The sequence below is a fragment of the Psammomys obesus genome, unplaced genomic scaffold, assembly GCF_907164565.1.
Source record: "Psammomys obesus unplaced genomic scaffold, mPsaObe1.curated_primary_1811, whole genome shotgun sequence".
Lineage (NCBI taxonomy): Eukaryota > Metazoa > Chordata > Mammalia > Rodentia > Muridae > Psammomys > Psammomys obesus.
In genome coordinates this window covers 26,825,375-26,850,192 of record NW_026587216.1, presented here as the reverse complement: position 1 = coordinate 26,850,192, position 24,818 = coordinate 26,825,375, and the positions used below count along the sequence as shown (strand labels likewise).

General features: G+C 42.4%; 1 protein-coding gene across 4 annotated transcripts in view; it reads right to left on the bottom strand.

Moving 5' to 3' along the window:
* The window catches only part of Ncoa2 (nuclear receptor coactivator 2), a 230,404-nt gene that overhangs the window by 83,647 nt on the left and 121,939 nt on the right, over positions 1–24,818 (bottom strand). For all 4 annotated transcript variants that reach the window (XM_055603145.1, XM_055603146.1, XM_055603147.1 and 1 more), the window contains exons 3-4: positions 11,998–12,102; positions 9,264–9,436 (exon numbers count right to left, since the gene is read on the bottom strand). In XM_055603145.1, the coding sequence (XP_055459120.1) occupies positions 9,264–9,436; positions 11,998–12,083 (259 nt within the window). In that variant the 5' untranslated portion in view covers positions 12,084–12,102. The remainder of the gene's footprint in view (positions 1–9,263; positions 9,437–11,997; positions 12,103–24,818) is intronic.

The following is a 24,818-nucleotide window of genomic DNA, read 5'->3' as shown; positions in this document are numbered from 1 at the left end:
ATCTATCTATCTATCTATCTATCTATCTATCTATCTATCTATCTATCTATCTATCTACCTACCTATCTATCTATCTACCTACCTACCTACCTACCTATCAGGCAGGGCCTCGCTATGTAGTCCAAGTTTGCCTCAAATTTACAACTTCCTTGCCTGACCATGCCCAACTTTCATGTAAACTAAAGTCATTAAAATATAAACATTCCTGAAAAAATCATAGCCATGAGTGTTAATATCTACAGAGCACTAATATCGAATATGAACTTGCTGTCATGTATTACAGACTGATACAAAATGTCTAATTCAAGTAAATAGTCCAAATTAATTTAAAGGCCATAATAAAATAATTATAAGACATATCTTTTCTTAGGATTTCAAAATATACTCTAGTTGATAAGCTGGTTAGTAACAAGGGTTCCAAGGCTAAACTTGTCAAGAGCTTGTTAACAGTCTGTCTCATGTTGCTTTTTAAAAGCACTAATTTGCTTCTAAGAGGAAACCTAAAATATGAATATTTGCCATGCAAGGCTGAAACTGGTAATCCTTGTACAAGAATGAAAGTACTCAAACCCTAAAATTTACAGCCAATATGAAACCATCACACAAGGCTAGGCATCAGAATAATGACAAATGCTCATTTCACATAAACCACAACAAAAATTACACTTACAACTATGACAGGTGCCACCAAGAAATGTCCACCAACTGGGAAGACAGAGAGGACGCACAATCAGAATAAAGCTAGACCACACATAAATGGCGTGAAGTGTCACACAGTAGGTAAGCTTATTTTGCTCAGGTGATTAATAAATGCTTTATGAAGAGGTGGAAAATGAACAGTAGGACAGGAGGAGGAAACAGGCATTTCAGGTAGGGAGGAAAGAGTGTGAAAAACAAGACACAAAGGCATGAGCCCCTATTTGAAACAGTGCTGCTCTAGAGAATTCTCAGGGCAAGCACTCTGGTGGAATGCAAGAATGTGGGGGTTGGCCACACTGCTCAGAGCCGTGCTCTGGGGTCTTGTTAAAGTCTTCCCCTGCCCCTCATCCTCGGTTCTGTCACAGTGTTTTAACACAGAGAGTGATACAAGACTCCATATTTTAAGTAAGGGAAGGAGAGGCAAGCAGTTCAGGCAGAAAGCTCATGCACGGGCCTGCGGATGTTGCAGCGCTGTCTAGGGACGATGGCAGAGCCACCGTGCTGTGGAATGGCTCTCATCTCGACTCTTGCTTAGAGCTACACTGGCAGTCAGTGTAGTGGGGTCACAGCAGAATGAGGAGTCTGGAGCACTGAGTGAGCAGGGAAGTTAGGAAATGTCCTTAGCTGGTTCTTGTGGTGGAATAGGCCCCTCCCTGAGGCATAATTCTTCCCTTGGGTTCAGGATTCTTCTCTTCGGCATAGGACCCCTCCCCTGAGGTGCAATGATGATGTCACTATCTCTGAGCTCAGACAATGAAAGAAGCAGGCATGGATGCCATACTGACTCAGCTCCTTTGCGGGCACCGCAGTGGGATTGAACAGTCAGGAAATATATGTGCACTTACCATAAAGCTGTGGTGGGTCAGGACTGAGGGGAGGGCTGGTACTGAGTAAGGTTTAGCCCAATATGTGCCTACAGTTAGCACATTGAGTGGATGCTTCCGTACTTTTAAGTGTCAGAATCTGACTCTGCACAAGAATGCTCTGAACATTTCTGCTGTCATTCTCACTGCTGTCCAGGTCACTGTCGGTCTGTCCTTGTGCGTCTACCTTACTGCTGTTCTCAGATCTGCCATTTCCAACTCCTACAATATCCTCCTAATTCTAAGTTCCCTTCACAAGTTACAATAAAATACTAAAACTAGTTGTTTCTGTTATTGTTACTATTTTTAACCTAGGGTCTTATTACAATAGCCCAGGCTAGTCTTGAACACAATTCTCTTGCCCCAGCTTTCATGGCTTGAAAGGCTGTTTTATTAAAACAGCATTCATTATTTCTTGTTATAGGTAAATAATGCGTGTTATGCTTTGCTAGTTTTTTAGCTATGTACCCTACCCCTCCAAGCTTTCAATAAACTCTAACCATTGCCTATTCTTACTAGACTCTACATAGATTCAATAGAGCACGGGAGGCAACCAGAAGCCAGGCGTGCAGTGCTGACCAACCCAGCCAGCCTCAAATGTTATATTCAATAGCCAATTGCTTGAAATACGCTTTACTGGATGACACTGTGCGCTCCTGTGCCCCACTCGGGTTCCTCTCTGCCCTGTTTGCGATGTTTCTTCCTACACCAAGCTTACACTTTCCTACTTACTAAAACCCTCGCCTGACACAAGGCCCAGCTCAGCCTTGTCTTGAAAGGGTGCTGCTCTTCTTTTATCATTTCTACTGCCGCTGATGGTCCCACAGCTAACTGTTAATGAGCTCTTTCCCCCTAAATGAATGAATGCTCCAAGAAAAAGAACTGCAAACCTCCACATCATTGGACTTCCCTCAGTGAGTAGGATGCCTTCCAAGTATCTACTCAATACATATTTAGAAAATGAGTGTTTGCAATTACATACTGTATATTATATGTTATACATTTATATATACATGTATAAAATGGGGTATCAGAATTAACTTCCTTTCACACTAGCACAAGGTAATCATTGAAACAAGGGAACAAGGGAGTCTACCTTCTGCTAGGAGACAGCTGACATCTTGATTGAGAGCTCATATCATATCCTGAGAGCTCTTATCATATCCTAAGGCATCAGGGAACACTGAATGATTTAAATCCTCTTTACCCAAAAGCTATCAAACCAAGCCAATCTTCTAAGTACTTAAGAAATAAAAGAAAACAATGGGGAAGGAGTTTCCTATGAAGAAAGAAGGACAAGAATTTTACCCCTCGCTCACTAACTTTAAAGACTTCATGAATAATGTGAGCCATTGGTCCATATTCAAGTCTGAAAGTGAAGTATATGCACTGCAGGGGGAAAGGCCTCATTTCCACTAACAACTGCAATGTCAGTGATGCACTGTTGACATTGGTTAAATTACTACTGACGGAAGAAAATTTAGCAGTTTTTCTGGAGGCAGGAAACACAATAATTTCTGATCTTTAAAGGTAATCAAGGGGCCAGATTCTTTTCTGCATTGAGTGAAAACTGCCAACACTCTAGACCTTCTTAAACTACAATTCCCCTAACTGTCACCAAAGCAAGGTGGATAGCAAGACAGCCAGGTAGCAGAAACAGCTATTGGCAAGTAGTCAAGGCAGTGACACAAACAATCCAGTCTAATTTCTGTCTCTGACTGAACACTTGGATAGTTTCTATTTACTTATTTAAACAACATGACATAAACATGGGCTTAAAATGATAGCACACATTAGACATAAGAATGATTTGTTTCCTTATCAATATGGAGGCCTTTGAAAGAGAATACTGGTTTACTAGAAGACACCTCCAAGTACAGATGTATTGGTACAGTATGAAATTACTGCCAATGAAAGAATCCAATCTGCCAAGCATGAGGGAGGCTTTATAAGCCTACCTTTCAAAAGGGCTTTATGAATCAGGCATTATTATCCCAAGATGTTAACAGAGCTGCATGTGGTCTGTTAAAGATAGAATCACCAGATTTTAAATAAAGACCTTATTCTTAATGGGCGCATTATACGGAGAATTTCAATTTATGCAATCAACTAGATTTGGGGCATAAGCTGGTCTGTCTGCACACAATATTCTGTTGGCCCAGGTTTACATCTGGCTGACTTTGACCACTTAAAGATGACCAATATTAAGAGTAGGCAGGATAAGAAAGCTAGTAATTGAGACTTAAACTGCATGTAGCGCAAAAAGGATTTCTTTTTGAAAGGAAAGTTAGAGTACTTGTCATTGCAATCTCCTGTCATTCTCCAAATACTGAGGTCTTTGTAGTGTCACATCTGACAGGCAAGCCAAAACTCTGAGCCCTACCCTTAGTATGAGCATCTCCAGGTGCATGCCAACTACCTGTCAAGTCTGATAACTCAGCCCTTCCAGTAGATACTTGCCCACCACTGTACGGTTTCATCACATGGCATATAAACCATGATATCAAGCCCACCCCTCCCCCAACCTGACTTACATACAGCTCCACTGTGAAGGGGAGCTGTCATTAGTCGTTTTTGTTAGGTTGTTTGGTGACAGCTGTGACAATTTGGCTCTGAGTAACTAAACTCCTACCCTAAGAGCTTTGTGCACTTACCATGGGGCAGGGCGAGAATGGAGAAGAAGGGAGTGTAAGTTTAACAGCGCTGCACTTTGTTTATAATTGCTGCAGTTAGCTCATTTCCACTACTACATCCTCCAAGTTTTAAGAAATTCTGTTAGTTCATGATTTCCACTTTGATTCACCTCTATTTCCCTCTGAAGGGCATACTGTCAAATGCTTAAAGCCAGCTCTTTGAGGACGTGGAGTACATCAGAATTTTATGACATATTTCACTAGTGTGAAAAGTATGTAGAACATAATTACGAATGAGAGTAACATATACAACTCTCATTATAATAAATAAGTAGCCACTTGACTCTCAGAGAATGTTCTTAATGATTTTTGCTGAATTCTTGTACAGTAGCTACCTACCCTCTGATTACAACTGATAAAAGAGTATGGACATTGGTTAGTTAAATTAATGAATAAGACAAAAGAAATAATGGCTATATCATATTCATGAATGACTTTTCTGCTCTCTAACAGGTTCTGTGTGTTCATGTGCCAGCTACCTGTAGTTAAGATGGAAGATAAATATCCCCCCCCCCCCCCCGCTTTACTGTTAAGTATAGCTGACAGCCGCCAATAAATGACCGAGTGTCCCAATCCTGTGGTAGGGATATTCTCTTCATGGTAGACTTCAATATCCCATGCCACATTACTGACATCGATGGGAGAGGTGCTCAGCAGGTACCACCAGGCAGGACTTCAGCCATGTAGGCAGAGGCACAGCCTCTAGTGCCTCACAGTACAGTGCAGCAGAAGAACAAGAAACCTTGAATTTCATTTTCTTTACCTTTGCTTGTTATACCATTCCCCACATCCATACAGTTACCAATGCTGGCTATGCTTAACTGACAGGGGCTCCACTCTCCTAACACTATGTGGACCTGGTCAGGCTGGTCTTGAACTTACAGAGATCCACCTGGCTCCAGAGCACTGCTATTAAAGGCCCACATTACTACACCTGGCCTAATGTCGCTGGCTCCAGCAAGCCACTGCCACCTCCTGCCCACTTCCAGATGTTTCTGACTTTGTGATGTTGTCCTGTTAGATAAAATTCACGTGTCTGAAAGAATCTAGAATCCCAAATCCTCATGTCAACACCACACATTAAAATGTTATCACCACAATAATTGTAATGAAAATTTAAATGACATGTATATCAACAAATTCTCTTGAAATATATTCTTGAACATCTATTATGTGCCTCTTCATATTTGCTGATATTCACTAAAACTACATTAGACAAAAGTATGAAACCAATTCTCTACTAACCGATAAATAAATCTAAATATAATGTTACAAAATATATTTTGATGATTTTTTTTAAAGATAGTGTCTCATATAGTCCAGGTTAGCCTCAAATTCCCTGTGAGAGCTTGTGTTCACATGATGGTCCTGCCTCTGAAATCCCAGGTGTTGGGATTACAGGCCTGTACTACCATGCCCACAGACTAATATAATTTTCAAATGACAAAACTTACTTTATTTTGGAAGCTTTTTAAACAAATGTATGACTACTTTGGAATAACGAAGAAGACATTACTTTAAATAGGAGAGTAGAAATGTTTTAAAACTCCCTTAATTTTTCTAGACATTTTACACTTTGATTATAGTTTTATAACATAAATAGGAATCACCATGTATTCTATAGAATATTTGGGTTTTTTTTTGCTGAATGGAATGAAATTGGACATAGTAATCCAAAATCAAAGCCTGTATTTTTCCTCATATTTGGCATTCTGTGGAATCTAGCAGCAGCAGCCCCAGTTAAGGCAAGTAGGTTATTTGCTACTGAAGACAACCAACCCTAAGTCACGGAGAGAGGCAGAGACCTTAACTATCACCACATTAGAACATGAAGAAACATCTGTTGTGATGGGTCCCAGGGCAGCTCTCAGGGCCAGGCTGCCGGGACTCCACCCTAGGCTTTCCCTTAGAGCACGAGGTTTTGCTACTTAACCACCATGTCTCAGGTTTCCATCGGAAAGGGGGAAACAACATTTCCGCTGGTGTGTTTGGAGAATTAAGTAGCTAACAAAACCTAAGTATAGAACAAGGCCCCAGCATATAAGAATTACTGGCTACTACTGAAAACTTACAAGAAGAATTTAGTCACAACAAAAGGTCTCAGTCAATAATTAGGGCTCTATGGGTGTGGGCCCACAGGAAGCCATCAACACAAGCAGAATTCTGAATTTAATGGTGGTCACATCAGTGGGCTCAAACCCCCGTGCTAAAAGCCCTGCTAGGTTTCTACAGGGTGCTTCCAGTCGTCTGTTCTTGGACGTTTGTTTCTTGGAGACAGAGTTTCATTATATAGCTCTGACTGGCCTAGAACTCTCTATGTAAGCCAAGCTTGAACTTGTTATGATCTTGTGCCTCTGCCTCCCAAGTGTTACCAAATCTGGCCAGAGTACAGCATTTCATATAGGTGGGCCTCATAAAGTTTTATGCCCGAAACAATGGTTATTAATTTAAGCACTGGGTAATTCTCATTCCAAATTCCTGTCCTGCAGGCCATTTAAAAATTTTCTTTGCATTTTCCTCAATTTACAAGGTGTTTGGAGAGCTGAGGGACAGAGCCTATGACATTAGACTGTCGTACATGGCTGGGGAGATTCCTTCAAGATGCACCCTGTGTTCCTGGTTTCTCAGTGGTCTTTCGTACAGCACCTGGGACACGGCTTCACTTCTCTGAGCAGACATACAGGCTTAGCGTATCGTGGGTATCTTCTCCTCAACTTGTCTATTAATGTTATCTAGGCTGACCGTGTGACTGACTGAAATACAAGTTTGGATGATAGCGGAAAGGTGGTAGTTGGGTTTTATTTATGTTGATAGTGGGGGGAACAGTCTGGGACCAAAAAAACAGAGTAAGGGGGAAAGGCTCAAGCCTCCTAGATGAAGTACTTTTGAACCTTGGCTGCTGTTGGCTATAGAGAGAAATCAAAGTGGCCTGAACAGATCTATTCCAGAGAGTTCTCTGACCCTAGGAATTTTTTTTTTTTTTTTTAATTTTTAAATCTTTGAACCGCTCTGGGAATCAGGTATTAGCAAGCACTGGCAGTTACCTTTCTTTTGGTTTCCATCTGAAGGAAGAAATAGCTATTCAAGGATATTGGGCCGGCTTTGTTTGTTTTGTGAGTGTCTGCTTGATGTGGGAGAGGAAACTAACTATACGTGCTGAAGAAATTTACTGTGAGCGGCTGAACCCAGCACGCTTTCATCAGCAACCACATGCGCCAGCTGTGGCCCCTGCTCAGGTGTAGGTGACAGGGCTGCAGGGAGGAAAAAAGCTTTTGCGCAGGTTCGAAGGGCTCCTCCACCCACTGGTGCACACCTGCCTCCTGTCTGCTCTGACTCCTAAAATGCACGAGGTGGGCTGGGAACGAAAAGCGTGTTCCTGTCCTTGGTATTTAACGTCTGTGTGTTTGGCACTTCACTTTTGCTCCCCCTTTTCAAAACTTAAAGCCTTTCAAATCACAAGAGCTCTGCTGTGAGAATACGACACGTCAGGCCATTTACAAGATCGCTGCTTCTTGGGTGGTGGTGCTGGGCGCCTGACAATTAACGCTGTGCTGAAGGCATGGCACAGGCCCAGCAAGACACATCTTAACGTGTTTTCTGGTTGGGAGGGGGATTTACCAAGGTTGTGCAAGAACTTCTTAGTAGTTGAAAAATACGTGTATGAATGTTTTAAAACACAAACCCAGTAACATGAAACGCTAAGAGTATGGAATCGTTCACAGTTTTAGAAGCCTGCAGCAGCAGGCTAACATTTTCTATTGCGATGGCGTCAGCAAGCAAAAGCACGAAGTGCACTGCGCTGCCCGCACTTCGACCAACACCTCTCCCACGAGGCCAAGAATATCGTTTGATCCGTGATGTCAGAAATAAGGAAGGTACCGAGATGATTTAAAGGTAACTGCTAAACTCCACAGCAAAGAGAAAGACGTGCTTTGACAAGCACGGAGGTGAAATCTACAGCAGGACAGAATAAGGTCACGGTGGGTTTTTCATGGGGGGGTTGATATTAGCAATGTGCATGTTTTGTGTATATGTTTAAGTTCTCAGAAGACAGGACTGTATCTGAAAAGCTTAGCTACACAGTTAGTAATGGAAAATGCCATGTGCTAGTATGCTAAGAGGTAAGGTTTTATGATTCGTAGGGGAATCAGAGTTTGGGGCTTGGACATCTATAAAGACAAGGACATTATTTTACTGAAACTGTTTCATCAACTATTCTAAAGAAGGCAGTTTAAGAAATATATACATTTTAGGAAGATGCATCAAAAGCATTTCAAGAGATAATCATCTCTGGCCCTGAAGGAAGGCAGCATGTGGACATTTCAGAGCATGCGCCAGCCAGCCCTGGGCACCAAAGACTGTTCATACATGCCTCGGATTTATTTTTGGCACTACAAAGTCAAATGTGTTTTAAAAAATATTATTTTCTTAATTTGTTTTCTGTAGGCAAAAATATCAAAAGAGAAGCATAAAATGATTTCAGGGAGAAAGAAAACTGCAGGAAGAAAGCTGCCACGTGATGTGTTGACTTCACAAAGGAATCTTTCCTGGTGATCAGAGCCTTTGAAGCCTCCATCATTCAGGATGTGAAATTCTAATCCAGAAGCATGGCCAGTTTGGAGCTACGACTTCATCAGCCATGCTGGATAGCTGAAACAGGAGGTGCTCGTTTGCTTCTTTCTTGGGGGAATACACTGAAGACCAGCCCCTCACTGGTAATTGCACCAGCCACTTGCTGTGCAAGCTGAGAAAGCTCTGGGGATGTGGGGGAGCCAGGGGCACCAAAGCTGAGTTTACCAGATGAAAAGTTCCATCACCGCTCACCTCCGCTTCCTTGGCCTTCAGGGAATGGCTGAATTTTATATAAAGCCTATTTATAAACCGCTGCAAGTGATACTTGCATTCATCTCATAATGTGACATCATCTCATCAATAATTTACACATAAAGAAATAGATTCTGAAGGAACTTCACATAGGCGAAGAATAGCACCCGCTCAGTCCTCTTACCTTGTTCTTTGATCTGGCGAATCTGCTTCACAGTTTCTTTTAAGATTGCACATTTGTCAGGTTTGAAGTTGAAGTTGTCGATATCATTAAAATTTGCAAAAATCAGCTCGGCAAGTTCTTCTATGTACTTATTTTCCTGTTCACGATTACGTTTCTCAGTGTTCCTTTTGGGGCTAAGGAGGAATGTGGCATTATTATTATTTATTTGAAAACACTGTTATGAAAATAATAAACACGTTAAACTACCTTTAAGGTGACTACAGACAAGGAAAGTTGCTTATGAACTAAAACAGTTAAGACCAAGGTGTAAACATGTCCTAATGATCTGTCTCACTGCTGTGCCCAGAGTGGCTGCTGAACTTACTGCTGGACAGAGAGGGGTTTCCAAGTGTTAGTAAGGAGGTTATGGTAACAAAAAATTCAAATTCTACTTAAGTTTTAAAGGGGCAAAGTTAAAGTTAATTAACCTAATTATAATTTGGAAACAAATTTCAATCACTTTTAAACTTTTATTTTGGTAAATGCAAAAGTAACAAAGACAAATCTTTGTAGTTTCTTTAGATTCTTATTTTAGATTTATAGTTACAGAAGATTTCTTTAGAATGTTTCTGATCCAATTAGGTAAGGTAAAGAGTCCCAACCCAGCCAGGAGCAAAGTGCAAGTGACCTGGGCTCCATGTTAACTGTTCATGCCAAATGATAGGCAAATACAATGAATAGAGAAAAATATAAAAATTGACAAAAATCTCTCATTTGAATTTGCTGAAGTAACAATACTCCCAAGTTCCTCTCAAAAACTATACAATTACTTGTTCAAGTACAGTTCTTTTATGTGTAATTATTTATATATAATATTAATTTAAAATTAATATAAAATATTAATTGCAAATTCGGGATTCTCATGTTGTAGTCTAACTATCAGCTTCCTTTCTTAATAAGCCTATGATGTTAACACATTCTCCCCTTATAGTGGCTGCACGGCAGGGCGGAGAAGAAAGTCTCTGTTTTCTAGGCCTAACTTCCGGGTGCTTTCCTACTTTATTAAGCAAAGTCATAGGAAGGAGGTGGCTGAAAGGCTTAGAGGAGCCCAGCTCCCATGCTGGCTCTGCTCCTTTTTCTCTTGGACTGGGAGAAGTAGGTGAGAAAGGGAACTGAGTTATCAGACCCCCAAGAGGCCACAGGGAAGAGCCTCCTGCGCTGCTGCTAGCCCAACTGGGCCCCAGGCGAGAGAGTGTGGCCTGGGAACCTTTCTCTCCCTAGACAGGCTCTAATGCATGAGGGAAAACTCGGACCCAGCAGCAGGTGCAGTGTATCAAGAAGTCCAGGGGACCCTGGGAACAGAGAGGAGTAGGGCAGGGTGTGGAGGGCTTGAATGGATCTGTGACTAGCAGGCCCAGGAATAGCGCCTAAACCATCCATTTTCAGATCTCTCTCCAGTTGGTAATTTTTCCTAGCCCACAAGCCCACTGTTTCCTGCCTAATGTTTTAATCACACAATCTAGAAGTGTTGTTTTATTTAACTTTAAAAATGATTTATATGATTTAAAATATCAAGTCTGGAAAAAAAAAATCTCTCTTTGTGGTGGGTTAAGTGAGAAATGTGGCCCATAGGCTCAGTCATTTGAATATCTGATCCCCAATTGGTGGCATTGTTTATGGAAGCTTCGGGGGCGTGGCCTTGCTGGAGGAAGTATGTCACTGGGGGTGGGCTTTGAGAACAAGGTTTTGCTCTCTCAGCTTCCTGCTCCTTCTGCCATGCCTGCTGCCTGCTGCCCTGCCTCCCTGCCATGATGGAGTCTTTGTCTTCTGGAATTGTAAGCCAAAATGAACACTCTTTCAGAAGTTGCTTTTGATTGTGGTGTCTCATCACAGCAACAGAAAAGCAAACCAGAACACTCTCCATCTTTGTTTCCTTTTTGCCTGGCTCTAATCCACCAAAACAGGTAGCAACAATCACTGCTTCCTGGTTACCCTACAACACAAATGCAGATGCTTCCTCCTCTTTAAATTCTTCTTTCTTCAAATGAAGGGCAGTATACCCTATAAAAATCTTTTGAGCTTTGCCGTTTATTTCTCACAACATCTTTTGGGATAGTATCTAACTTTGTATGTAGCTTAGATTGGCCTCCAACTATGTAGCCCAACATGGTCTTGAATTCTTTCTGCCTCAGACTTTGGAGATACACCACCACAACTGGCTCTGTGCCCCAATATTGTAGGAGACTTTAAGAAAATACTAATCTCATTGTTTAGCATAGTTTCACTGTGTGTTCCAGGCAATATTACCATCTTAAAGTGTTCTCTGCAAAAAGTCTTTTATGAATCTAAACCAGGGTAATAAATGCCTACAGTATTCTGCATATATAGATGACATCATTCAAAGAGTACATGCACTTGAAATGGTGATATTGCCAAATTGGCATACAGGGCAGCCTGGCCTAGTGATGCCACCACCACACAGCAAGAGGCACAACTTGTTCCAAAATTATTTTGTTTTATCCACAATTTGTCTTCAACTCAAAAACAACTGGATTTATTAAAAAAAAAAAAATAAGACAAAGATGATTAAGTATCAAATTAACAGCAAATCTTTTCATTACAGAATTTACTTGTTACAGCGTTCTGTGACCTAATAGAAAAGAAAATAGGGAAAACTCAAAGTTGATAGCAATGAACAAAGAAGCATTTAGACAGCTCTAGTAGACAACACTGTTCTTTTCGTAAATAACCTAACCTGGGTCCGAGCTGGTCAGGACATTCCTTGCGTTTTCTTGTCTCTGCCCTGGACGGGTCAGAGGTATTTTCTCCCATCCCACTCATCTTGAACACATATCAGCAACTAAAACAGAAAACAGGTGGGGAAAAGGCATGAAGTGTAGCAATAAAGTGTCAGATCACTCTGCCAACATTTAAGGAACTTTGACTTCAATCAGAAATATGGCAATGGTTATGAACACACCATTCTGACATGCATGCATGTATAATTTTAAATTGAAAAGCAGCTTATCCCCCCTTTTTCAAGTCTTGCTTGAAGACTAAGAAGGGGAAAGGTTAACAGTAAGACACAAACCCTCCTACCTCACCAAGCCCAGGCTCTTCAGGCAGAGATAGATAGACTCAACAGCACCATGAGCTACTGTCTGCCAGCCTGGGCCCAGCCACAGCATCTGGTTCCAGGGAGTGCTCTGCACCATGGAAATGACAGGTGTTGTTAGGGGTTCCTCTCAGTCTCTTTTGTGGGTTGGCCAATGTGTAGCGTGTGCTGCAACAGCTTAGTGACAGACAAGCTGGGGAAGTGGGCGGGAACACTATAAAGGGTAGATCTGCCCCCCTTGCAGTGGCCCTGCACAAGGCCTCTAAAATGGAGGTTCTTCCGCCTCCCTCCAGGCTCAAGGCTTGGCTCACAGCTCCTCCCTCTTCCTCTCTGGGCTGCTCACCTCCCTCTTAAGCTCCACAAGGTGGCTTCCTTTCTCACAGTCAGCTAGACTGACTTTTCTTCCAGCTGTAATGACCAAAGGGTCTTGAGAATGGTTGTGGGAGGAGGAGCCTGATAAAGCTCCCGATTGCTGAATCCCTTTTGGTGAGAAAATGAAAAGAACATACAAAAAGAGACCCAATGTTCTCAAGCTGGCCATCCGTTGGGCCAAAAAGTGACTTTTATGCACAGAGAAAGTGACAGTTCTAAAAGATACAAAGGGCCTATCACAGATTCAGAAGAGGGAAAAAAAAAAAAAACTGCTTCAAGGGGCTTCAGTTAAGTAAAGTAGCACAGCTCCATGAAATCAGAAATCAGAAATACATCTTTCCTAGAAATACAATTCTATGCTCGCTCTTCTTCATTCTGAATGATCGCTGCCCTCCTTTACTCTGGGTAGATTAAGAAAAGCCACTGAGAAGGTCAGTAGAAGCCTATGAACCTCAGAAAGCCACTACAGACCAGTGGGGTCACCAGGAGCAGGGGAAAAGAGCAAGACGGGCTAACGAAATCAGTGGAGAAGAACTAGGCATCATGGCCACCTACCAGTCCAACTGCCTGTGGTCACCTTGGGTGTAATCCCGGACCTCAGAGATCCACGGTCACTCCTCTGGCCACTGTTCTGATCCAACTGGGCAGTAGGGCCAATTGTTCTCTCTCGTTTTGAGAGTCATGTGTTTTAGAGAACCAATTGTTTTTAGGGAGTCAAAATGAAGAAATGCTGCATCAGCAAGAGGGAGGTGGCACCAATGGTACATTAAGTTAGGAGGTCACATGGAAAGTACAATCTGACAACTGATGTCCCAGTTTCCTGTGGGTGGGAACAATGTAACCAAGTCCTAAGGTCCTGTTCTGTGCTTATTTTTTGCCTGATAACACGTGCTGTATTTAGTTACTATTCACTTAGTTTACCCTATGTACTAAAGCCCATTTGCAGATTCAAAGCCCAACTATGGACTCTGTATTGCCAGGCACCCATGGGCTTACATTCTGACCCAAGCTTCACCACTTGGTTAGCCATGTGACCTTAAGACTTGCTACTTATAACATTAATTATGTTCTGCAAAATGGAGTAACCACTGGCATCCACAGCACAGGTTGCCAAGAGAAGGAAGAAGGGGCAAGGCCTGGGTGGGACCTACAGGGGAGAGGACCTCTGCTCTTCACTGGCATGCTTCTGCTGAGACAGTCACTCCTCTAGTTAGTGGCACAGCCCTGCCTCTTCCCTGTTTTGCCTGCCATGGCCGAGCTGTTCTTCATCCACTACAGGCAGAGGCCCGTGGGAGAAGTCTAAACCACAAGGGCTTCTGTGCATGATGTGATTGTTACTTCACTATACAAAGCCTGCCTTCCTGTCACTGTAGATGGACATGGGAGGGGGGACACAGAGAGAGTGCTGTTGCTCAAGACAGAGGCGGGGCAAAGGAAGATGAATTCACCAACAGGCAACACTCCAGCACACACAAACAGGCCTTACAGTACTACGATACACTCCTGTATTGAGGTCCAAGAGTGATGTGCTGGCTTGGATAAAAGTGGAATGAATGATTTCCAACAGAGGGCCGGGGAGCCAGCTGCTACAGCAGGTACAACAGACAATGTGCAACCAACATTCATTTTGACAAATTCTTTCTGAATCATAATTTCATAAATTTTCAATCCAAGATTTCACTCTTAACCATGCAAGAACAAGCTTCATACCTACTAATCTTCCAACAGATGATCCAGGTAATTTCCCCCTAGAACTGACTGTCAACAAATCATAAAAATACAGGTATGATTCAATCATAACTTCACTAGACAGCAAATCACAATCAAACCTTCACTAGGTAGCAAAACAAAAACAACCCGCCCCCAAATAGTAGGTGTGGGTGATATTTTATTGATGATAAAACTTATGTAACTATCATCATGTCTATTAAATCATAATATCAGAAAGGTCAGAAACCTTCTCAACAATTAAAATAAATGCTTGTTAGTCACAGAGAGCCAATTCGGAGTCAAGCATTGGCTTTAAACTCACACACAGTAACAACTGAATGCACACCAGGAGCCAACACTCACAGGTTTCCACAGCCGGACTTGAGGGACTGAGTGGATGGATCAGTGTAAGAGGAAAGCCCAGAACATACTGATGTATCTTACTTGTACCGCCTCCAGATTAACTTACAAAACAATCCATTTGTACCATTAAGACATCATTTGTTTCCTCTTGCATTTACTTAAGGGCCAAGTTTTCCTATTTATTATGTGATGGTTCCTTAAATACATTTTCTCAATATATCAACGTTTCCACGTTTTGAACACAATGGCTTCCCTACTTGACTCTAGCACATACATTATTTTTTTTCCTGGTAATTTTTCTGGGTTCAGCTCTTAAGCAGACAAATCAAGCAGCTTCACATCACAAAAGGAGAGGGTAGCAGGTGTGGGGGGCACCTGTTCACGCTCCTTCTCACTGGGAATAAGCCATGGTGGCCCAGCCAAATCACTGCCAATCTTCCAGGATAAATAAAAAAGACAAGGGTAAGGACCTCTTCCTCGTGGAAGGAGAGTAGATGGGAAAGGGGACAATTTCAGGTTGGAGCAGGAAGGGAAGAGGATAAAGAGCAGAGTGAGAGCCAGCGGCCATGGCTTCTGCCTCAGAGCACACAGCGTTGTGACCTGCCCTTTTGTGGGTTAGACAAATGAATACGCCTCACTCATGAGGGTTCACAAACAGCTCTGTGGACCTCTTAACCTGGGGACGCTCTGGCATTTTCCACGCCCCATATGAGGCAAGATTTTTACCTGTAGTATGTGGTAGGTCAGAGATGACATAGGTACTGAGTTCAGATTTACTTACGGAAAACACCTAAAGCAAAATAAACTACGTAGAGAGGTGAAGTTAAATATACTGTTGTAGATCAAAGTTAGAAATTAATTTCCAGTGTAAAAGTAGGGAATGGGAAATACAGAAGGCACATTGTATAAGTGAGTAAACAAACAGATCCTATATTTCTGCACATCTTCAACATTCCCATGAAATTATAGCTCTTGAGTATGTCACTCAGCTCTGAGACTGTTCAATGTGAATCACAGAACTGATCATGACACAAATAAAGCTTGAGGTAGCTGACATAATTGAGGGCAGCGACTGAGGGCAAACCGGTTCCCACCAGATGACGGGGGTTGTGAAGGACAAGTCTAGAGAGGTTTCTGTTTGTCCATTCTTGTTATCAATAGTCACACAATAGCAGTGCTTTCACTGTGGCAGAAGGCTCTTCCTCCCATCCCTCCACATCAGCTTGGACATACTAGATAGGAGAAGAAAGAGATACAGCCACAAAATTCAGCAAGCTTGTCTTTTAAAAGTTGCAATATTCAGGGAGGGATGAACAATACCCACAGTCAAGTTCTCAGCAAATGACAAAAGGCAATACAACATGTCAGATCTCAATTCAATTAAAGAAAGCATTCTTCTTTCACCGAGCTCATCCATCTAACTTAGGAGGCGGCAAAGCTGCTGTTTGCAGAACAGCCTCACCGCATTAAAGCTGGTTAATCATCCAGAATTCTTGCAAGCGATAATGTGCACTTTATCTCTTATCAGCACAGGCCATCTTCCAAACAAAGCCTGTAAAACTGTCAGATTTACTATATGCTGAACAAATTCAGTTAAAGGATAAGTTAACGATAACACCCTTGTTTAAATCCACACATAATAGCATGATCAAGCACTAGGCTTCTTCCTAGTTCTACAAAGAAAGAGTTTTAAAGTTGGGCCCCTATGAAGTCCCTGACTTTGAGTTGGAATTCACAAGGAAATTTTCCTGGGACAAAGATATGCACAGAGAGAGCTGAAACATTTCCTTTAATTATGGCCTCCAAGAGGAAGGCGGGCCTCTAGGATCACAGAGCTCTTGACACAAGGCACAGAGGTTTCCTTGTCCTCAGCTTACAAGGCTGGCCTGGAACTCAAAGATCGGCCTGCCTCTGCCTCCCCAATGCTAGGGTAAAAGGCGTGCGCCACCACCTCCCTGGTCTTTCCAATCTTTCTGGTCTCATGGTTTTATGGTCTCATCATCTTTCTGATGCATGGTACTGTTGCATACTAGTAGCTGGAACCTGCACAAATTTTTAATGTTGGGGGATCAAATCCAGTGCCTTGTGACTACTAGGCAAAAACTCTACTGCCCTTGGTTTTCTGAGACAGGGTTGTCCTCTGTAGCTCACACCAGGCTTAAACTTGTAGTCTTCCTGCCTGTCTCCTGAGTGCTGGGAACAAACTTTCAGAAGACTGGAAAATGTTCAAGCATTACAGAAAACACACATAAGTTTGTTTTCAGACTGCTTTCAGACTCACTGTGCTTTCCCAGTTTATCAAGTCATGTGAAAACAGCTGATTCTCAATTCCCAACAGTTCCTCCCTCAAGATCTATCTACTGTGTTCCAGGGAGGAGGATCTCTTTATTATACAAACTCAAATTCTTGGGCCCTCTCTGATATATCTAAGGAAACATAGTATCAAATACTTGAATGAACAAAACATACTTTTTGCCTGTAAGTACTGGGAAAAGCAGAGGAGAGAAAGGACAAACGTTTTGGAAATACCTGCTTTGAGTTGTGTTCATTGGTCAAAGTTATCCCAGGAAATATTATTCTGGTAAGACTTCAACTTTTGCTAACAGTTAATTAAATAAACACTTACTTAACATAGTAAATATGCAGATTATGCAAAATATTTTGAGTCATACAAAGCAAGCAGCATGACATACACAAATCAAACTGAAGCAGAACTGGACATTAACTCGATGTGGGGTGAAAGCGCACAAGAAAACCACACGTCTCATTCCACCAGGCACCAGGGAAAGAGAACACCATATAATACTCCAGACTATTTCAGATAGGAAGATGGTGTATTATTTCCCTGCAAGGGATATTACTCTTTTTATTAGAGCATAGGATGCTTTAACCTCACCTTACACAACACTGTGCCACTTCTTGGATTTCACATAAGATTTCAGTTTTCCTACGATGCCACAGTTTACCTCCACGTAGACTCACGAAACTGCACACCAGCAGTGACAACTGGTAGCTCGCAAAAGTTTAGAAGTCACTTCAAAGGAGTGCATGATGAAAGACAACTTACTGAGGGACAAAGACGCGGCTGGGCCCGACTCCTCTACCGTAACGTATGCATCCTTGGCTTTATAAAGAAACGCAGCAAGCCGCGCACACACTAACCTCATTAGAAAATGGCTTCAATACTACGACACCGCCAGTTGCCAGCACTAAAGAAAACACATCCCACAGCTACTCTCCAAGGAGATGGCCTCAGCAACTGCCTTCCGCACGCTGCACCCTCTTCCATGCAAGAGTAAGAATATTGTATAAACAAATGTTTAAGCTGAAAATTCCTCCTCCTCAAAATGCCTTGCTCTTAGATTTACTCTGGTGTAATGGCCTTAAAGTGCTCTGTTAGACAGTAACTAGAAGACATATTGTACTTTCTGACTGAAAGCCAATAATACTCATGAATTTTTTAGTGAAAGACACTTCAAGATGCCATTGGAAAGCAGTAATAAACACATTAGGCTGCAAGCAGGCAGCGGCTCTTGAGTGTGCACTGCTATAATCGAGTGAATGGCTTGACTCTGCTCACTGGCGACACAAATACTATGCTGGGACATCTCCATCATCTACATCTTTCTTAAGGAGAGGAAAAAGTCCCCCCAAGGTCTCACTGGCAAAATTCATTGCAGAATATGTAAGTGGAGCAGGGATAAGGGGTGTTCAGTGTGACGTCAGTGGCTAGAGCCAGTTTCTGTTTTGGGTCCTCACAGGCTCAGGCAGTCACTGGGCTCCTTGAATCCAGCAGGTCAGACGAGCAAAGATGGGCAGAAATAGCTGATGAGGTTTTAATAAGGCCCCGGACGAGAAAACGCGGAAAGAACACCACTTCTTGCATCCCATAAGCCCTGCTCTCCCCCACTGTGAGTGAGGTGCCTGGCTCCAGTTAACATCTTAGAATCCAATGTGCTCCAAAGGCTTAAGTATAGACTCTGTGAAGAAGTCAGCAATCCGAGAACAGAAGAGGAGGGTTTATGTCGGGCTTTCATAACTTGTCCAAGGTAAAATTCAATTATCTTTCTTTACTCTTAGCATCGTTACAATTTCTTTGAGACTCAAAAGCTTTCCTAATTTATGTGAGAAACTGACTAAAATGACAAGGGCAAGGCAGTGTGAAGCAATACTAAAAGCATTGCTGCCGAGCTGTATGCAGTTCCTGTCCCATCCTACAACATGTTTTCTTTCTTCTGTCTTTTTGGCTGATACTCAGGAGTGAGCAGGTTGTACACAGACTCTTTGCACACTTCACTTTGACTGAAATCTTTCTGAGAAGGTCTTATATACACCTTGTAGGTTATCTAAGTTTTCTGATCTGCTTCCAAAGTAACTTTAGTCGCACAGCTACGAAATGACAGATGGGATTCAAACTCAGGTGTGATTTGTAACAGGCATCTGCAGAGAGCCTCTTCCAGGGACGCACAGGGCCTACACTCTTGCCCTCTGTGCTAGGAAAACAGTAGCTCACAACTACTGCACCAAGAGCTCCCGCGACCTGAGCAAGACACAAAAGTCTAAAAGTCATTTTAGAATTCAAAAGTTAATCCAGCTGGGCTGGTGGCACTCGCCTTCAATCACGGCACTCAGAAGGCTTAGAGTTGGAGAAGAAAATTAATTTATAGGAAAAAAATTTAAAAAGTTACTCCAATATTAGCAATCAAATTATTCAGATGGGAATTATAGATATAATTTAATTTCTATTTTAAAGTTTATTCTCATTAATACGTGTTCACAATATTTTTTTTTTTTAAAAGGAAGAACCAGCAAGATGACTCAGAGAGAGCAAGGTATTTGTCATGCAGCCTGGCAGCCTCATTTTGATTCCCAAACCTATGGAAGGGTGGAATGAGAGAACTAGTTTGTGATACTTGGTTTATTGTCAACTTGCCACAAATTAGAATCATCTGAGCAGGGAGACTCAACAGTCCTCTGACCTTCACATGCACACTGTGGCATACATGTCTGTCTGTCTGTCTGTCTGTCTGTCTCTCTCTCTCTCGCACACATTAATGATAATAATAATTTTTTAAAAGGAAGAAAGGAAGAGGAAAAGTCATAGATGGAAAGTCTTCTAAATAACCCGCTCCTAAGAATTAAACTGTTAGGTGCAAACCATTTTCAGGAAGATACCAAACTATGGTGAATTTACACTAAAGAAAGCAGAAAAAAACATCACTTACAATAAGCAGGATGGGAGATGGGGGAAAGGGAGAGGGGGGAATTACTATAAGGCTATGATTGTCATTAAAAAGGGAAAGGCACAGGGCCTGGTGGTGCCATTTGTATAAAGCAGGCTGAGGCAGGGAAGTAATGAGTTTGGGCTCAATCTGGACTATGTAGAAACTAAATCAGACACACACACACACACACACACACACACACACACACACACACACACAAGCCAAGGCAACTCTGGATCAGCAGTGTCTCTCCTTCCCCTCTCTCCCCCCATTCCGATCTGGTTTTACAGAAATAACTTTTATTTGCAAATACCATAAAACTACAGAATAGCTAACTGATAATCAACAGAATTTTTAAATTATTTATAAAATTCATAACTTGAAAGAATTTTCAAATTATTTCAATAACAAAATGAGTTAAAATGCCAACTTTGGTTATTTTTCCTTCCTTTACACAGTGGATTGTGGTATTGCCCAAATTAAACACATTGGGGAGGTGGCACAGTGGTGATTCCTTGCCTACACCTATGGGGCCTTTGCTTCAATCCCCAGTAACCCCCACACCAAATTAGGCACTCCGTAAGTTTTTCTGAGCAATGTTCCGTTCCAGTTATAAACGTGGGCCACAAGCAGCTGCCTGCGGATGCACCGTCTCTGCTGGGCTGTGCAAGCCTCTAGTTGTAACTGAGTGAGCAGCACAGAGTTCACAGCTTCAGGTGGGGAGCTGCAGTGCTTCAGAGTGAAGCACAATGAGACTCGGGAGTGACAGTCTCTAATGACCTCCCGTAGCAAGTATAAACTTAAACCCAAATGAACTTGAATGATGCGACAAAAGGACAATTTGATGGACTGAGTAAAAGTAATCTGGAATAGACGTTGAGGAGATGAAGACACACTTACTCATGCACTGCTCACAGCTTTTGATAGCTCTAAGATATTTTTGCACCAAGAGACTTAAGGAACAACTGTTCTGTAAAGCCTATTAATAACGATCTGTAATGTTGCTGCATCTTATTTAGCCACAACTAGCAAGTACCAAGCGTGTAATGAACCTCGAAATGAATTAAGATGATTGCTTGACACTGCAGAAATGGCTAATATTGTTATATTTCTTCTGTCTTGTACCAAAATCAGAGGACTCCTGATTCATGATGGTGAAATGGAATGTTTGCTTCCAGTTGGGTTAGGCAATGTGGTGAGCAGGAAGCTCTGAGACACTGTGACATACCACAGGTGATTTCAGTGTGCTATTTTCTTTTGGGCCAACGACTTTTACATTTGGACAATTAAGTATCAGAAGGCTCGATTTATCATTTAAACAAAAGAAGTTTCTTTTTGGTATTAAACACTGAACGTAAGTGACAGGCTTTTATCTTGAAACCTGATTTCATTTATCACCTTCTAATAAATGAACGGTCCCAATTGCTGAGCACTACTCTATGGCCACCTTGATGCAATTGGCCTGGAAGAGCTGTTAACTTGCCAGGGAATGGAAGATGGAAAAAGAGCACACAGGCCACAGGAGGGGCTGGGGGCAGTGTCCCTGTACCAATGAGGGTATGGGGCCTATGAGACTGAGTTGGATTGGGGTCTGGGGAGCAGATGGGATTCTCCAGGGGAAGCTAGGAGCTGCTGTGCTCAAAGGTCAAGCAAGGCTGTCTGAAGCAGCCATGGATGGTGTCTGGGCAGTGCTGAGGCCTGAGCAGCCCTGGGAAAGGTGAGCTGGCTCCAGAACAGACTTCCCGTGAGCAGCTGCCTGCATGAGGGTGTAGCTCTTGGCCTGCCTACCACTGCTGAGGATGAAGAACATAAGCTTCAGAGTTTCCTGACCTAGCCAACCTGTCCAGTGACCCCAAATCCAACTGACCCAGAGCCTTCCTCACTGAGGGAGAAAGTAAGAACATTCTATCCATTCAGTTCTTCAACTTAGGAGATAGTGAAGTATCCTGGTGGGGCCTGATTAACCTGCAGGGCTTCCCTGAGTGAGTTCTGGTTAATAAAACATGGTACACTATCTGATGCCGGTCAGGCACAGAGGGCACACTGGAGAGTTTGTGGTGCTGGCACTGGAGATGTTTCTGGCACAGTGAGGAGGGGACTAAAGTGAAGCTGACGGGGCCAAACATCCAAAGCAGCAGCAATCCATGGAAACAGGAAGAAGATGATTGGCTAGTGGGGAGGGAAGGGGAAATGGAGGGGGAAAGCTGATGAGCTCAGGGCTTCTCTTTGTGTGCACATACACCTCTCCTTAAGACAGCCCTTCTCTGGATTAGCAATGAGCAAGTGTTGTCTCAGATGTATGAGGCCTCCACAATGGACAAGGCTGTACAATTTGAATGAAGATGGAATACCACTAAATTCTATGCTGTAAGAGGCTGAATTTTATGTCAGTGAATTTTTTAAACCCAATATGCAAAACAGACAAACAAGCCCCATAAGCTATCAAGTTTAATTGTGGTAGCCTGGTTAAGCCTGGACAGAGAGCACGGCAGTGTACAGGGATCTGGGAGCCTTCTGGATTACTGTGAGTCGAAGGTCTAACAATTCTCATCTAAATGCACAGTCTGCATTCTTTCCCCGAGACTCGAGAAAGACTTTAATTTTACATATATATATATTTTGCTCAACAAAATACATGTTCCGGGAAGAGTTTAGTATATATATATATAGTATTAATATTAATTCTTTTATATTAATATAAAAGAATAAAACAGCATACATTCTCACCACTAACTTTGAGAAACTTTCCCGCTTAACGTTTAAAATGTATGTGCATGGACAGTGTCTATCTAATTTTCCATTTGATCGCTTTTCTTAATATTGTCCACTAAGTTTTCTATGATATCAATATCCACATGAGCATTTATTCATTCATTCATTTATTTTAAAATACATAATGGCTGTCTTAGAACTCATTCTCTAGACCAGACTGGCCTCAAACTCAGGTCTGGCTGCCTCTGCCTCCCAAGTGTAAAGGCATTCACTACCAAGCCTCCACCATGCTTTTAATGATTCTATAACAGCCTGTGATCAGTAAACTGTACATATTAAACCATTTCCTATTTTCCAATGTTTTTGTATGAGTGACACTATAGTGAACTCTCTCTGTAACTAAACCCCCATCTGTCCATCTTCTTTAGATCTCTGAGGACTGGACCACAGAATGTGACCACAGCAGATTGTTTCCCAAGCTGGCTGCATCCACCGAGACTTTTGCAGGACCTCCCAATCACAGCCCACACTGGGAATGGCACTGAGTTTTAAGATGTTTTGCTGATTTGAAAACCACAGCACAATTCTGCTTTAGAGTTCGGACTGATCATCAGTAATCAAGTGTAGTGACTGTTTTGGTTTCTTTCAAAACTCAGTTAGGTAAACAAGTTTTTGTTTTAATTCCAGTTGTGGGATAGCGGGCTGCTTCAGAATGTCCACAGCAGCAGACTATTTGCTTCGTGTGGGTTGTGCAAAGGGCATGATCTTTGCCAGCTGCGTAGTTTAGTTCTGGGGATTCTGAGAGGAAATAAATGCCAGAGCCCAGAGAGGGACAGAGAGCTTCAAGGAAGGAAAAGGGCAGTGGCAGCTGTCCCCCCTCCCGCCCTCGGCTGCTCCTGGGTGCTGTTGTTGGGGATTGATGAGAAGTTGGGCATATCCTGAAACGAAGATTGGACTTGCCCCAAAGAATCTGATGACCCTAACCAGCAGGAAGCAGTAAAAAGATCTCAACAACCCTTCTCCCTACTAACCTTCTGTCCCTCCTACCTGATATTGGGGTGTTGGAAGGGATTGGGGTGAAGGGAGACAAAGTTATAAGAAACCCAAATAAAACACACATCAACAACTGAAGTGTCTCTGAGGCATTTACAGCACTTCATTTACATCCCCTAGAGGAATGCTGACCACACTGTAGAATACTGTAGACTCAGAAGGCAGAAGCAAGCTAGACATCTATATGCTACTGTAGAGATGAGAGCAACATAGGAGTCAGGTGCTGGAGAGAAGGCTGGCAGCACTTGTTGCCCCTGTAGAGAACCCAGGTTCAGTTCTCAGCATACACATGGTGGCTCACAGACATCCTTAACTCTAGGTCCAGGGGAGCTAATGCCCTCTTCTGACCTCTGTGACCACCAGGCATGCACATGGTACACACTCAGACACATAAATGTTAAAAAAAAAAAGTGAGTTGCTAGAGGTTCTCAAACTTGGGCATTAAGGAACCAGCAGAGGAACTTCCAGACAATACAGACTTCCTGGCTCCACTACAGACCAATAAAACAATGCCTTGGGCGAGGACAAGGGTTCAGAAAGACTTTACGACTAGAACCACCGGCAAGATGATTATGGGAGTGAAGGCAAGTGTAGTAATATTCTGTGTCAATCAAATAATGGTTCTTTTTGGCTCTGACAGGTTACGTCTTCGTTGTAACTCAGGCCCATAGAAGGTGCTGCTTTCTTAGTATGCAAAGTGTGGGCAGAGGACCTGAAAGCCATACTATCTAGTTCCTGCTGGCAGCCATGAGGCCACCATCCAACTAGAGGTGCTCTGCTCAAATGCCCTGCTCCTCAGAGACACACTCTTCACCCACACTGTGGGCACCTTATAAGTTAGTCAGGCTTTCTTGGTTTTGTTTAAGTTATTTGTTTTTGTCAACTCAAACGAGAGGCATATGAAAAGAGGGAACCTCAACTGAGAATGAATGAATAAATAAATAAACAAACAAACAAATAAATAAATATGTCCAGAGTGAGAAAGAAAGAAAGAAAGAAAGAAAGAAAGAAAGAAAGAAAGAAAGA